Raw genomic sequence first — 13,941 nt, 5'->3', positions numbered from 1 at the left:
GCTGCAGTTTTAACACCTGGAAGGTAGGATATGAGTAGCCAGAAGGCGGTTTCATGTCTGATTTAAAAAAAAAAAAAAAAAAGCAATGTGATAATGAGTAACTATGTCTCTCTTGACCTTCTCTCTTCTGGGCAATTTATATGTGAGATGTAGGTTCACAAGGTACAAAGAAACATGACCTGTGTTCGAAAGACTGTTTCTGGTCTTCTTTTCAAAGGAGAAATATGGGCACGGCACACACTTTAGGATTCAAGGATTCACTGAATCAAAGGATTCAATGATTCCTTTGCATGAGGAAAGTTCATTTAGGGTCTCTATAGTTCCAAGTGGTATTAGCATAGCAGTCATCAAAAAATACTTGCTGTCTTATAATTCCAGGATTGTCACTTGAAGTAAAATCAAATAACGCCTAAGGAATACCAATCTAAGATTACCCCCCCTTCTGGAATATTGCAATGCCCCCCCCCGCCCCGGTCATTCTGCTTCCACATTCTCCCACCACTCCCATCCATTCTTTCTTTACCGACATAAAAATGTCTCCAAAATATGAACTGGTTATCCTATTTCTCAGCTCAACTTCCTTTTTTATAGATTGCCACTGCTAACTCTAGCAAGTTTCAAGCTCCTTCACCATTGTTACTGCCTGAGTTCTCTTTACTTCTGAAGGTCTGCATCTGACTTCTATAAACATCTCCCGAATACCCACCTCCAGCTTTGAACTACCCAACCTATTCTTTTCACAGACACCAAATCCATCTGTCCACAACTCAAATCTTGAAATGCTATGCTTTCGTTTAAAACCCATGGCTGGGCACCTGGGTGGCTCAGTCGTTAAGTGTCTGCCTTCAGCTCAGCTCATGATCCCAGGGTCCTGGAATCAAGCCCCACATCCGGCTCCCTGCTCAGCAAGAAGCCTGCTTCTCCCTCTCCCAGTCTCACTACTTGTGTTCCCTCTCTCGCCATCTCTCTGTCAAATAATAAATAAAATCTTTTTAAAAAATAAAAAATAAACATCAGTGGTAACCCTCTGCCAAATAAAAAAAAATTTTTTTTAAACCATCAATGGCTACCCTCTGCAGATAGCACAGTTTCCTAGTAAACTGCAAACAGGTTACAGGTTGAACCAAGATATTAATCCTCTCATCTTTTAAGACAGCCAGGTACGGCCTGGGGTTACTGGAAAGCAGGTCACTGCCCACCATGAGTAGCTTTATCTATTTTGTATGACCAATCTCTCCATTACCATATTAACTGACATAATTTTCTTTAAATATACAGATTTTTTTTTGATATCTTATTTATTTATTTGACAGACAGAGATCACAAGCAAGCAGAGAAGCAGGCAGAGAGAGAGGGAGAAGCAGGCTCTCTGCTGAGCAGAGAACCAGATGCAGGGCTCAATCCCAGGACCCTGAGATCATGACCTGAGCCCAAGGCAGAGGCTTAACCCACTGAGCCACCCGGGTGCCCCTAACTGACATAATTTTTATTATGTTAAAAACATAACCTAAAATTTACCATCTTAACCATTTTTAAGTGTACAGTTCAGTAGTGCAAAGTATATTCACACTGCTGTGAAACAGATTTCTAGAACTTTTTAATCTTGCAAATATGAAACTCTATGCCCATCAAATAAGTCCCCTTTACTTCTTCCTCCCAGTCCTAGTAACTCCATTCTAGTTCCCATTTCTATGAATTTAATTACTTTAGTGGAATCATATAGCATGTGTCTTTTTATGACTAATATTTCACATAGCAGTGTCCTCGAGTTTCATTCCCATTGTAGCATGTTTTAGGATTCCCTTCCTTTGTAAAGTTGAATAATATTCCACTGTGTGTGTGTGTGTGTGTGTGTGTGTGTATGAGTGTGTGTTTATCCATTCATTCAACATAAACATATGGATTACTTCTACTCCTTGGGTTTTGTGAGTAGTGCTGCTATGAACAGAGGTGTGCAAATATCTGAGACACTGCTTTCAACTCTTTTGGATATATACCCAGAAATGAGATTGCTGGATTATATAGTAATTCTATCTTTTTTTTAGGAAATTCCATAATGTCTTCCATAGCAGTGGGGCCATTTTACAATTCCACCAACAGTGTAGAGCTCCAATTTCTCCACATCCTTGCAAACAGTTGTTATTTTTTCTTTTTTAAATGATAGCCATCCTAATAGATGTGATCGCTCATTATGATTTCGACTGGTATCTCTCTTATGATTACTGATACTGAGCATCTATTCATGCTTATTGACCACTTACATGAAATCTTTGGAAAAATGTCTATTCAAGCCCTTGGCCCGGTTTTTAATCAGTGTACTGTTGAGCTACCCTTCTTTATATACTGAGGATACTCACCCCTTATCAGATACATGATTTGCAAATATTTCCCCCCATTCCATTGCTCTTTTACTCTGGGTCCTATCCTTTGACATCACAAATGTTTTAAAGTTTGATATAGTCCCATTTGCCTGTTTTTGCCTTCATTCCTGTGCCTTCTGTGTTATATCCAACCAAGAAGTCGTCATGAAGTTCAATGTCATGAAGCCCTCCCCTATGTTTTCTTCTAAGTCTTTACAGTTTTAGGTGTTTATATCTGTCATCCATTTCCAGTTAATTTTTGTAAATGGTATAAGACAAAGGTCCAACTTCATTCTTTTGTATTTGGATATGCAGTTTCCCCAATACCATTTGTTGAAGAAACTGTCCTTTCCCCTACTGAGTGATCTTGGTACCCTTGCCAAAGACCATCTGACCATATATGCAAGGGTTTATTTCCAGACTCTAGCCTATGGGTCTATTTGTCTTTATGCCAGTACCAGTTTGATTACCCTGAATTGCTGGCTTTCATTACTGCAGTTTTTGTAATGTTTTGAAATCAAGAAGTATAAGCCCTCTAACTTTTTTCTTCTTTTTCAAAATTGTTTTCAACTATTCAGATACCAAGTATTTTTTTATGTGTGCTATGATGGGGGAAAAAAAAAGATTGGGAATGACTGAGTCCTATAGAAGACTGCCTTCAAACTTTTTGTTTATATATATCCCAAGAGGTTTTCAATGGTATGTATCCCTTGCATGAAAGATGTAATTTCTTAAATACAATAAACATGGTATTTTAATATAAACGTATACCATCCTTCTAAATGTATTCAGTGGATTCTATATACTATAGGGAGATTATAACACACAGCAATGTCTGTTTAAAAATGATGTTCTCTAAAAGTAATTTTTTTCTCCTTAAATTCTTATTGCCACTCCATTTCCTCCAGAGTGCTATTCTAATGTAATATTATTTTTATTGTTAATCAAAAAATTTCTCTGCAGAAACATGAATTGAGAAAAGTGTTCTTGTGGTAAGCCTCCACATATTAGAATTTTTCTTCTTGACTTATTGCAATTATTATTAAAAGTTGATAGCTGAGAATAACAACATACACATATCACAAATTTTGATGATGGACATAAACAGCAAAAATTATTGGGAAATGTCTCAGAGAGATAGATGGGGGAGTTCATGGTGCCTTGATTAAAGGGGGAGTTTTTTTTTTTAAAACACTCTGAAGCAACTTACTGTAATAATATTCATTCAGAATATGTGAAAGATGAGCCTTTAGTGAAGTGGGAGAAGGGCAGGTAGAAAACTAGGTACTTTCATAAGAGTATATATGGAAATTAATTTATTTAAAACTACCTGTTTCCAATTAACCCTTGGGCAAATTTCCATGTAACTCCAAAGTATTAACTTCTATCTGACGACCCTGTACTGCATAAAATTTAAGTTCCCGACAATCTCTGCAGCTTTGTTCTCACCATACCCTACTCTCCCACAATTTACTACTTGCAGCTTTCTGAACCCCATCCTGTTTCACATCCCTTGCCTGACCATTTTCTCTCCATCTGATGGGATAAGACTTGGTAAAGCTGATGCTTCCTCTCCAACAACTTCCCTGAATCCCTGTATAGCATGAACAAACACTCCTTCATTCTCCAACCCTCCTGTGCCAAATTACAGGACACACCTTTAACACTCCTTTTACATGCTTATTTCCTTTATTGACAGGAAGCTCCTTGAGCAAAGGAAACTATTTTATTCACCCTTTAAGACAACTTTGTTCTTAGTACATGGGAAGTACTCAACAAACATTAGCTCTATGAAGGAATTAAAGACTACATTATGTCTCAATTTCCTCACTGACAAATTTTATCTGCGAGAGCCTCTTCCAATCTTAAATTGCTAACAAAATCCATTAACTCCACAAATTTTCTAAAATTCCTATAAAGGTTCCCCCCAGTAGGATCGCAAACAAGAGAAAGTTTTTCACAAAGCATAAAAAATGGGTATTTTATATCCTTTGTAATATCCCATCATGTAAAGTGACCCCATGATTTTAGGTGATCCTAAAAAGCACACTTTGCTCAGTGACTGTATAAAAACATGACTTTAATTGATGACTCCAACATAACTCCCTGCATGCTTTATCTTCTATCTTTCTGGTAAGAGGTGAGAAGGAAAGCTGCCTTACTTTCTTAGTATGTCATTAGGAAATTATTTTCTTATCAAGTAAATTAGGAGATCCACAATATTGTAATACCCATTACCTCCAAATATTCTGATTCTCCCTCTCTGTACATGTATTTTTTTCTCTGCACAACTGATTATAAATATCACAAAGTTCTGGTCTAAAAATCCAGTCTCACTGGAAATTATGCCACTGTAGTTTACGTGAGGACCCCTACTATTACCCATCTCTGAAATTTCAAAGTATGAAACCAAACGCTTTGTCTGAAATAGCATCTGAGTAGAAACAAGTATTAATAGTAATCACTAATGTAAACATTCAGAAATAGTAAGGGTCTATTTTAAAGCCATAGAAGAGGGACACCTGGGTGGCTCAGTAAGTTAAGCACCTGCCTTGGGCTCCTTGCTCAGCAGGGAACCTGCTTCTCCCTCTGCCTGATGCTCCCCCTGCTTGGGTGCGCACTCTCTCTCTCTGACAAATTAAAAAAACAAAACAAAACTTTAAAGCCACAGAATATATTCTCATTTCACAACTGAAGATAAAAAGTAACAAAGTCATAGTGTTATTCTCCGACAATTCAAATATGGAAGAGTAGTTCTGAGTGCCCAGAGAGTTCTGGATGCCCAGGTGCCAGTTATCATTAGGTCTATGCCAGCTGTCCACATTGAAATAATTAAAACAACTAATAAGCCTTCAAAATTATCATTATTGTTGTTTTGGTTTTACATATCCCCTATAAATGAGCTGGAATAGGAAATTAAAACTATATAAGCTAGGAAGATAAAATGATCTCATGACTCCTTTCCCAATAATCATTTATAACACTAAAAAAACTGAAGCAAAGCAAGGTCAAACACCATCGATAGTTTAAGGCAGGTCCTACCTGAGTAGTTCAGTTTCTCTTAATGAAGAGCCCTTTACAAATTCTATTTTTTGTTTGTTTTTTAATGAAACAAGACCCACAGTGATTATGGGAATCTATAGCGCTAGTCATCCCTAGAATTCCAAATACATTATTAAGAGGAGGACAAGATATTTTGATGATCTTTATTAGTAAATTAAAGCACTGTTTTAACTGTAAAATATTGGTTTGGCAAAGGGGCTCACTGGTTAAGTTCTTTCTCCATTTATTTTCTACTTGAATTGATGAAAGCCCCAATAACACCAATATACACAAACCTAAGAATTTGATTTAAAAGGATAATAAATTAAATCACACTTGTAAACCCGTAAGTGCATACAGCAAATTAATCCAGATGCTTAGGGGTATGATTATAGACCCCCAACTGCCTGGATTGAGTTCATATTCTTAGACTAGCCTTCACTGTGTGACCTTGGACAAGTATTCAACCTGGATGTGCCTAAATTATGGCACCTCTAATTATGCCATACAATACGGTAGGCACTAGCCGCAACTGAAACATTTTAATTAATTTGAGCTTAAATTAAGTAAAATTAAAAATTCAGTTCTTTGGTAGCACTGGCCACATTTCAAGGGCTCAAGAGCTACATGTGGCTAGAGGCTACCATACTGGACAACACAGACATAGTGACAAAAACAAATAAGACAATATGACTGAGAGTAACAAATATGATCGGGGGCAGGAATGACTACGTTGGATTTAGTGGTCAGAAAAGGCCTCCATGAGGTGTTGACATCTGAGATGAGACTTGACTAACAAGACGTGGCTAGAATGCAAAGGTCTGCATACAGCATCCAAAGCAGAGGCAAGAGCAAGGGCACAGCCTCCAGCACAAATGAGCCTGACTGGTTTAACCACAACAAAGCGTGTCTGAAGCACAAGAAGTAAGGGGAGAGTAAAATGGGATGCAAGAAGTGGCAGAAGGCAGGGCCTCATGGGCCTTATAAACAACATAAGAACTTCAGATTTTATAGTAAGTGCAATTAAAAGCCATAGATTTATAAAGGGGCATGTCATGATCTAAATTTAAAAGCTCACTCTGGCTGCTTTCGGAATATAATTACAAGAAGCCAATAGCGGAAGCAGGAAGTTCTGTGACAGGACGGGTGCCGCTGCCCAGATGAAAGAAGAGCAGGGGAGTGGCAGTGGGATCGAGCAAATGTGTTGTTTCCTCTACATTCCCTGTCCACCGTCCTGTATCCACCATCCTTCACAACCTGGCCCCTTGAAAAAGTCAACTTCTTTTTTTTAGCTCCTCAGTGGCCTGTAAATATGCCTTCTGCCTCCACTGGTCCACAGAAACTGTCCTAAGGTCCCAGTCACCCCCACCTTCCCCAAACCAACGGGCACTCACTCATTCTGACCTTAGCTGACCTCAGCAGCATCTGCAACTGCTGATGCTCTGCCTTTTCATCAAATCCTCTCCTCCCGCGCTCCCCAGCACGGCTCTCACCTGCTTTTTCTCTCTTTCTCCGTCTTCTTCCCATTAAATCTCTATGACTCATAAACAGCAGGCTCCTCTAAGGGTTCATCTTCAGTACTCCGTTCGCTTCACTGCATACACCATCTTGGAGACTGAACTGACCCTTCCGGCTAGAAATCTCCAAATTAACATCGCTGGCCCAGGGGGAATTACTAACTTTTAGACCTCTGGACTGTGTTTGACTGCACTCCCTCCCTTGGACATACCAGAAACATTTCACATGCAAAAGGTCCAAAGCCTATCTCCTTCATGCTCTCTCATTAAACGTCCTCGCCCAGGCCAAAGGCATTCTCAGCTCTCTCAGTCATCCGCTACGCCCCCACCACCCGGTGGATCTTCACTAGGTCCTGCAGACTCTACCTGCTTCATGGCCTCCCACTCTCCCTCCTCCTCTCAAGTCCTGCTGCGGTGATTTTAGTTCAAGCTCACATGGCTTCTTGGATTATCGGAACAACCTCCCACCAATCTCCCTGCTTTCCATCTTGCCACACTGCCACCAAAGCACAGAACAGGTATCCAAAAACGTGGATGAATGCGAGTATGAAGCTGACCTTTCTCTGCTGGAAGTCGTTCAAAGGCGTCCCACTACTTCCACGGGGCTCTCCTGATTAAACTCCATACCACCTTTACAGCCTCATCTCCCCACACCCTCCTCTTCAGGCATGCAGCTCTTCTTAGTTCTCTAAATGGCACCTCATTTCAGGCCTCCCTTCCTCTGCACGTCCTATGACCCCTCCCCTACGCATCTAACCATTACTTCGAGGGTGGGCTTCCGTATGACCCCTTCAGGGAGTGTCCGCTAGTGCCAGACACATACATGTGCATGCATGGAAATACACACACATGCGTACCAATCGCACCGTATGGCTGCTAATTTATTTGTCCCAGTAAACCCCAGCTCCTAGAGGGCAGAGACCGCCCCCCTTATTTGCTCTGCAGCACTACTGATCCGCACAGAGTAAACATGCACAGATACTTCCGATTTGGTATCTTCTACATTTAAGAAACGGGAAGGAGTTTATTTACTGGGCCTTTTCTCACCATTCCAGGACAGGACAGAATGACCGAAATGACAGCGCAGTACTACAAAACCAAATGTGCTTCAGGTGAGAAATACGAAGAAACCAATAAACACAAATGGGAGAAACGTGGGACATTCTGAGAAGCTGTGCAGTATCTAAGAAACCGACTTGGGACTTCATACTGCCTGGACAAGGGCTTACTTAACACCGCTTGATGATGATATAGGTGGAAGGCGTCTCTTCTCAGTCAAGGAAATTAACTTTTCCTGGCCGTGTTGCTGTCATGTTCGTTCCTACAGAAATCGCCCTCACGTCCTGACAGGTTTTCCTTATATGGGAGACGCTTACTCACCACCTCAGGAGTCACTCACTTGTCAATCAGACATTTATTCTCTACATCTGAACGGGGACAAGGGGCTGGAAGAAGGCAGACCGGGCGATGATGAACACTTTCGGGAGGGAGGGTGGCAGAAGGCCCCAGGGATGGAGGAGAGGGCGGGAGGCTGAGGCAGTACCGGGGGAGAGCGCTGACAGCTGGCGAGGCACGGGAAGGAGGATGCGACCGCCGAGCCAGCCGTGCGGAACAGGGAACGGTGGAGGGCGGGGGAGATGGAGAGAAAGCTGGGGAGAAGGGCGAGGGCAGTGGAGTCGGCAGAGGCGACAGGAAGCAGGCGCGGTTCTGGCCAGAAGGCGAAGGTTCAGGAGAAAGCTGGGCGAGAGGAAGACAACACCGACGCCGCCAGGGCGCACGGAGCTGTAGGACGAGGAGGGCAGGGGATCATCGCGGTGCGAAGAGGGAAGAGCTGAGGGGAACGAGGCGCCCTGAAGGCAGCGGGGCGGCTAGGAGACCCGAACCCGCGTTGGAGCGGGGGAAGGGAGAGGCGAGGGGCACTTACTGGGGTCCCTCCGCACGGCGCCGCTGGGGGTCTCCTCCCGCAGATGAGGGAAGAGGAAGTCCCGGGCGGCCTGGAGGTCCTGGAAGTAGCAGAACTGGACAATGGAGCAAGCCATGGCTCCGGGAACCCCGCTCGGGCACCCACCTCACCTCACCACGCCCTGCCCCCCGAGACCCCACGGCTTCCACAGCCGAGTCCGCACTGCTTTAGCCGCGCAGGGGCGGGGAAACCAAACCGGAAGCTGTCAGCGCGCTCGGGCCCGCCGCCCCGGGGCGCTGCGCATGCGCGGAACGGCCCAGCCGCCGGGGGCTGGCGAGGCCCGAGTCATGTGACCGACGGCTGCCGGGGAACCAACGTCGACGTGGACCCTGGCTGCCGGGTTTCGTCCCGGCTCTGCGCCTACACCCGGGAACGATCCCTTTTATTCGTTCTGGCTTTGAGCCAGAGATGACCTAATTGGACGTTGTGCACGCCAGCCTTTGAGTCATTTAACCAATCTTATTGATGTCCTACTGTTGGCAGGATCCTGATATTCCAGCGAAGAAGCCCTGTTAAACTCCGCGCAGGCCGGAGGGGGACGGTACCGCACGAGCCTCGGAGTTTGAAGAGCTTGCTTTCTTTTTTGGAAATCAGCCCCATGAAGACGCACGTTTAAATGCTCCTTCTGTAAATTCCCATAGTACTATGCACGGCCTGATATAGTAGGGGTTACGTTGTATTACAGACTTTCAAGTTTTGGACACCCACTTGGTTTTTCATTCATTCCAACGTTCATCCGTCCATTCAGCAAATATTTGTTGCTGGTCTTTTCTATGCCAACCACGCGAGGCGCTGGGTATGAAGCAGAGAATAAGAGATGAAATATTTGTTCCACGGAGCTAAAATTTTAGTGGCAGTTAGGTAGTGAGCAATTAATTACTCAACCATTTAACTGAAATCGTGACAATGCTAGGAAGGGGAGAAGGACAAAGTGGTTGGACAGAACATGACAGGGGACCCTTACATAGTGGTTATCTCTTTAGTCTTGTTGGGGTGAGTGCGGAGGGTTGCCGAATCAGGAACAGACTTTGTTGTAAACGCTTGGAGGTTGGGATCTCATTTAACTCCTCTTCGTATCCACAGTGTCTAACATAAGACCTGGCAGGTAGTGCTTAATAAATATTTACTGAAGGAATAAATGGAATGGAATGTCTACACAAAGTAGCCCACTTCTATTACATGGCACTTTATATTTTTTAAAGTATTTTTCTGACCATTGTTTGGGCAGTCACAATGCCATCTTGACAGAGTGTGGCTTACCTCACTTTTTTTTTAAATAAAGAAATTAACCTAAATGTCCTTGAGAAGACTCTTGAAGTTCATTTATGGAATTTTTTCCTAAAAAACAAAAAGGAATGATTTTAATGTTAGCACAAAGCACCATAGACATTCACATACTTCCCAAAACCCAAAATAGAAAGCTAATGTGGTCATCCACTTTGTATGACAGAAAATGGGATGGAAAATAATTGAAGGCATATAGATGAAGTCCAGAACATTCATGTCTGTTAGGCCTGTGTACATGGTTAGTCCTAAAAATATAAATATAATTTAGTGCCCAGGATCCTACTCCATTAATTCCTATTTCTAGAGTAGAATGGTTGTCACAAAATTAGCTAATTATGTTATCATCTAAATAAGGATCAATTCTCACCTATAAAATACATGGGTGGGTTAGATGTGCTATAAGTTTCCTTAAGCATCAGAGACCTGTAATTCTAGGATGCAAGCGTGCAGAAAAGGCAAACTTTCAATGCTTCCATTTTCCATCTGAAAAAAAAAATGGAATGTTTCTTCAGATCATCCTGTCCTGGTGATGAAAGCCCCAAAATATGGCACCAAGACCAACCTAGAATAAATTTTGAATTTATATTCTTAGATTTGCACGATGAATAAAGAACACGTGATACTTTTTGGAAGGATACAGTGTCATTCCTTGAAAACCGTTCAAGTTCCTATCCAGGTAAATACATTTTGTGGAAGTAACTGCCTTTGGCTGCTTCAACTGGCCTTTGTTCTTCCCTGAGGCATTCATATATCTCCTGTGTCGTAGCCATTGTATTTCATTATTGCTGGGTTTCAATGGCGAAGTCCCTGACTTCCTTCCAAATGGTATTGAAAAGGCTCATTCATGAATGTTTTGAAGGACTTCAGATACCCTTCACAGAAATTACAACACATTCATGAACTGAACTCTTCCCCCAGGAAGTTGTAAAGCTGCAGGGGGAGGCCTCTGGAGTTCTGCTGCCATGGTTTCTGTGCGTGTGGGAGGATTGTGTTAGACAGGGAACATCACTAACCACACAGTCACAAGGAAGCACATTGCAGAAAATGTGCAGGCTTTACACATCCCAGAATAGACTGTGTCTTTCTGAGGTATGAGTTCGGGAACTAGGAAAAGCACCACAATAATCCAGATTCTGTGACCAAAATAATCACAGGAGGGTAATAACATGAGTTCTCCAGAATCCATGACTGTGAGTTAGAGCGCTGGTAATTGTGGTTAAAAGAGAGAGAGAGATGCCTCCTGAACATGGTCGGCAGCAGGTCCCTGCCCATCTTTAATGACAGCCTGAAGTTGAAGGTCCTGAGATACAGGATGGGAGGAGAAATATGAAAGAACGAACAATGGTCGTAGAGTCAAGAGATCGTGGGTCTACCTCAGACCGCTAATAAGTCACATGAACTTGGGCAATTCATGTCACCTTCCTGGGCCTTTGCCTCTTCATCTGTAAAATGAAGAGAAGGACTCTGAAATCTGTCTCAGAGATGCGTGGTTTTGGTAAGAAACTGGCAAGGAAAGGGTCTCAGAGTTCAAGCGCCTTAAAAGGAGGGATCTCTGTAGACACCCCACGAAGAGGCCTGGGTGGACAGGAGTGACCACGAAGGCACTGAGCATCTCTAAGTGCGAGAAAGGAGAGCGGAAAAAGAGGATAGATGGATAATGAAACCTCACCTCATAGTTTTACAGAAGGTTACCCTTGAATTGAGGTCTGAATTGAAGTGTGAGCAAAAGCAAGTCCTGTATACGACTAGGCTTTATTCAACAAACATCTGCAGAGGATAACATCTAATTTATTATAGTAAAGGTAATGTGGTAAACACAGCGAGGTGATAAGGACGAGCCCTTCAGAGATTCACTACCTAACCGGGAAGCAAACACAAATGATTCTAACAAAAAGCGGAGTGTGATGAGGGTTGTGGGTGACTTTGCGTTCCCATATAGGGCTGTGGGAGAAACAAGGGAAATCAATTTTTATGGGTAAGCTTGTCCAGTGGAAAAGGAGTGGTGAGGGAGAGGTATGAAAGCCGATAAATAGATTGTTCAGATTATAGAGAACCTCAAAGTCCCGATACTACTATCTGAATTTTATTCTGCATACAAAGTGTAGCCGATTGAAGATTTTTTTAGAAGGTGGAACAGGATGAGGTAGCAGTGTGTGACATAACTAAGACACCTCAAGACATCATTGAAATATTCTAAATGAGATGTAAGGACAGTGGAAAGTCAGTCCCACTCTGGAGGCCAGCTCAGTGGATTTGTAGTATATGATTAGATATGGGTAGTAGAGAGGGAAGATGAGAGTCAAGGTGACTGATGTTCAAGTTCATTGTGCAAAGAACTATGGAGATGGCAATCTCATGTCAGCAACCAAGAGAGAGAGGATTTGGAGGAAAGGAGGAATGGATTTGGGCCAACAGGAATTGGATGAATTCAGTATTGGATGAATTCAGCATAGGTTGTGTTAAATTTGAGGTGCCTATGGAAGAACTAGGTTTGAAAAAATTTTTTTATACAGAAGTTAGAAATATGGGATTGGAGAGGCCAGAGGTAGCCAATGGAGGAAGAACTCTAGTAAAGGAGACTGGAAAAAAGCAAAGAAGTAAACATACATAGTAGGACCATGTCACAAAGGCCAAGGGAAGCAGAAGAAAATTTCATGACCAGGTGAATCTATTGTGTTGAGTTCAATAAAGAATTGAAAGGGAATAAAAGCCAAGAAGAGGTGATTGCATGTAGTAGGTAGAAAGTCACAACTGATTATCCAGTGTATGGAATACCGAACTCTGTTTCCTTGGCAGAAAATATGTTACCTGACTTCAGAGATAGCTTATTTTCCTAACAGCCACAGGGGCTAGTTACAGCATCTTTTTCTTTTTAATTCTGGCTAAAGGAGAAACTTTTTAGAGAGAGAAAGAAGGGTTTTCTTTTTACTGGCATTTAGCAATTATGGAAAGAACTAACTTCACTAAACTTTAAGTGTTTTACTGCTTGCTTGAATGTAAGAAAATATATTTATATTTTTCATATTTTCTAATATTTACATTAGACCCACTCTATAATGCCTTAGAGAAGATATTAGCATACTTATTTTTTAAAATATAGGTATGATGGTGTTTATAAATCTCCATCTTTATGTGTGTGTGTCATTCATAATTTTTTTTAGATAAAACTGGCACATAAGGGTAGTTTCAGGTGTACAACATGATGGCTCAGTATTTATGTATATTGCGCAAAGGTCATCTCAAGTCTAGTTACTATCTGTCACGATACATAATTATAATTATTTTCTTGTGATGAGACCTTTTGAGATCTACTCCCTTAACAACTTTCAAATAAGCAACGCAGTATTATTAACTATAGTGACCAAGCCCCTGACTTACTTATTTTAGGAGTAGAAGTTTTACCTTTTGACCTCCTTCACCCATTTTGCCCAAACTCCACACATCTCCCCCACCCCATCTCTGGCAACCACCAATCTGTTATCTTTCTGAGAGCTCAGTTTTGTTTTGTTTTGTTTTCATTCCAAGTATAAGTTTCCATCTTCTTGACCTTAATGTATTTACGACTTGTCACCAGCTTTTTTTAAAGATTTTATTTATTTATTTGACAGATAGATCACAAGTATTTAGAGCAGCAGGCAGAGAAAGAGGGAAGCAGGCTCCCCGCTGAGCAGAGAGCCCGATGCAGACTCGATCCCAGCACCCTGGGATCACGACCTGAGCGGAAGGCGGAGGCTTTAACCCACTGAGCCACCCAGGAGCCCCGACTTGTCAC

The 13,941-nt window shown here is 42.1% G+C and overlaps 1 protein-coding gene across 2 annotated transcripts in view; it reads right to left on the bottom strand.

The window, feature by feature from the left end:
* Positions 1-9,067, bottom strand: part of RAB3GAP2 (RAB3 GTPase activating non-catalytic protein subunit 2) — a 95,554-nt gene extending 86,487 nt beyond the window's left edge. For both annotated transcript variants that reach the window (XR_006815553.1, XM_045982733.1), the window contains exon 1: positions 8,844-9,067. Coding sequence is in view for 1 of the 2 variants with exons in the window: in XM_045982733.1 (XP_045838689.1) it covers positions 8,844-8,958 (115 nt within the window). In the remaining variant the exon portion in view is untranslated. The remainder of the gene's footprint in view (positions 1-8,843) is intronic.
* Between the last annotated feature and the right edge of the window lie 4,874 nt (positions 9,068-13,941).

Source organism: Meles meles, chromosome 17 (genome assembly GCF_922984935.1).
Source record: "Meles meles chromosome 17, mMelMel3.1 paternal haplotype, whole genome shotgun sequence".
In the NCBI taxonomy this organism is placed as follows: domain Eukaryota; kingdom Metazoa; phylum Chordata; class Mammalia; order Carnivora; family Mustelidae; genus Meles; species Meles meles.
The sequence above is the reverse complement of the archived record's forward strand: the minus strand, read 5'-3'. Positions and strand labels throughout refer to the sequence as shown.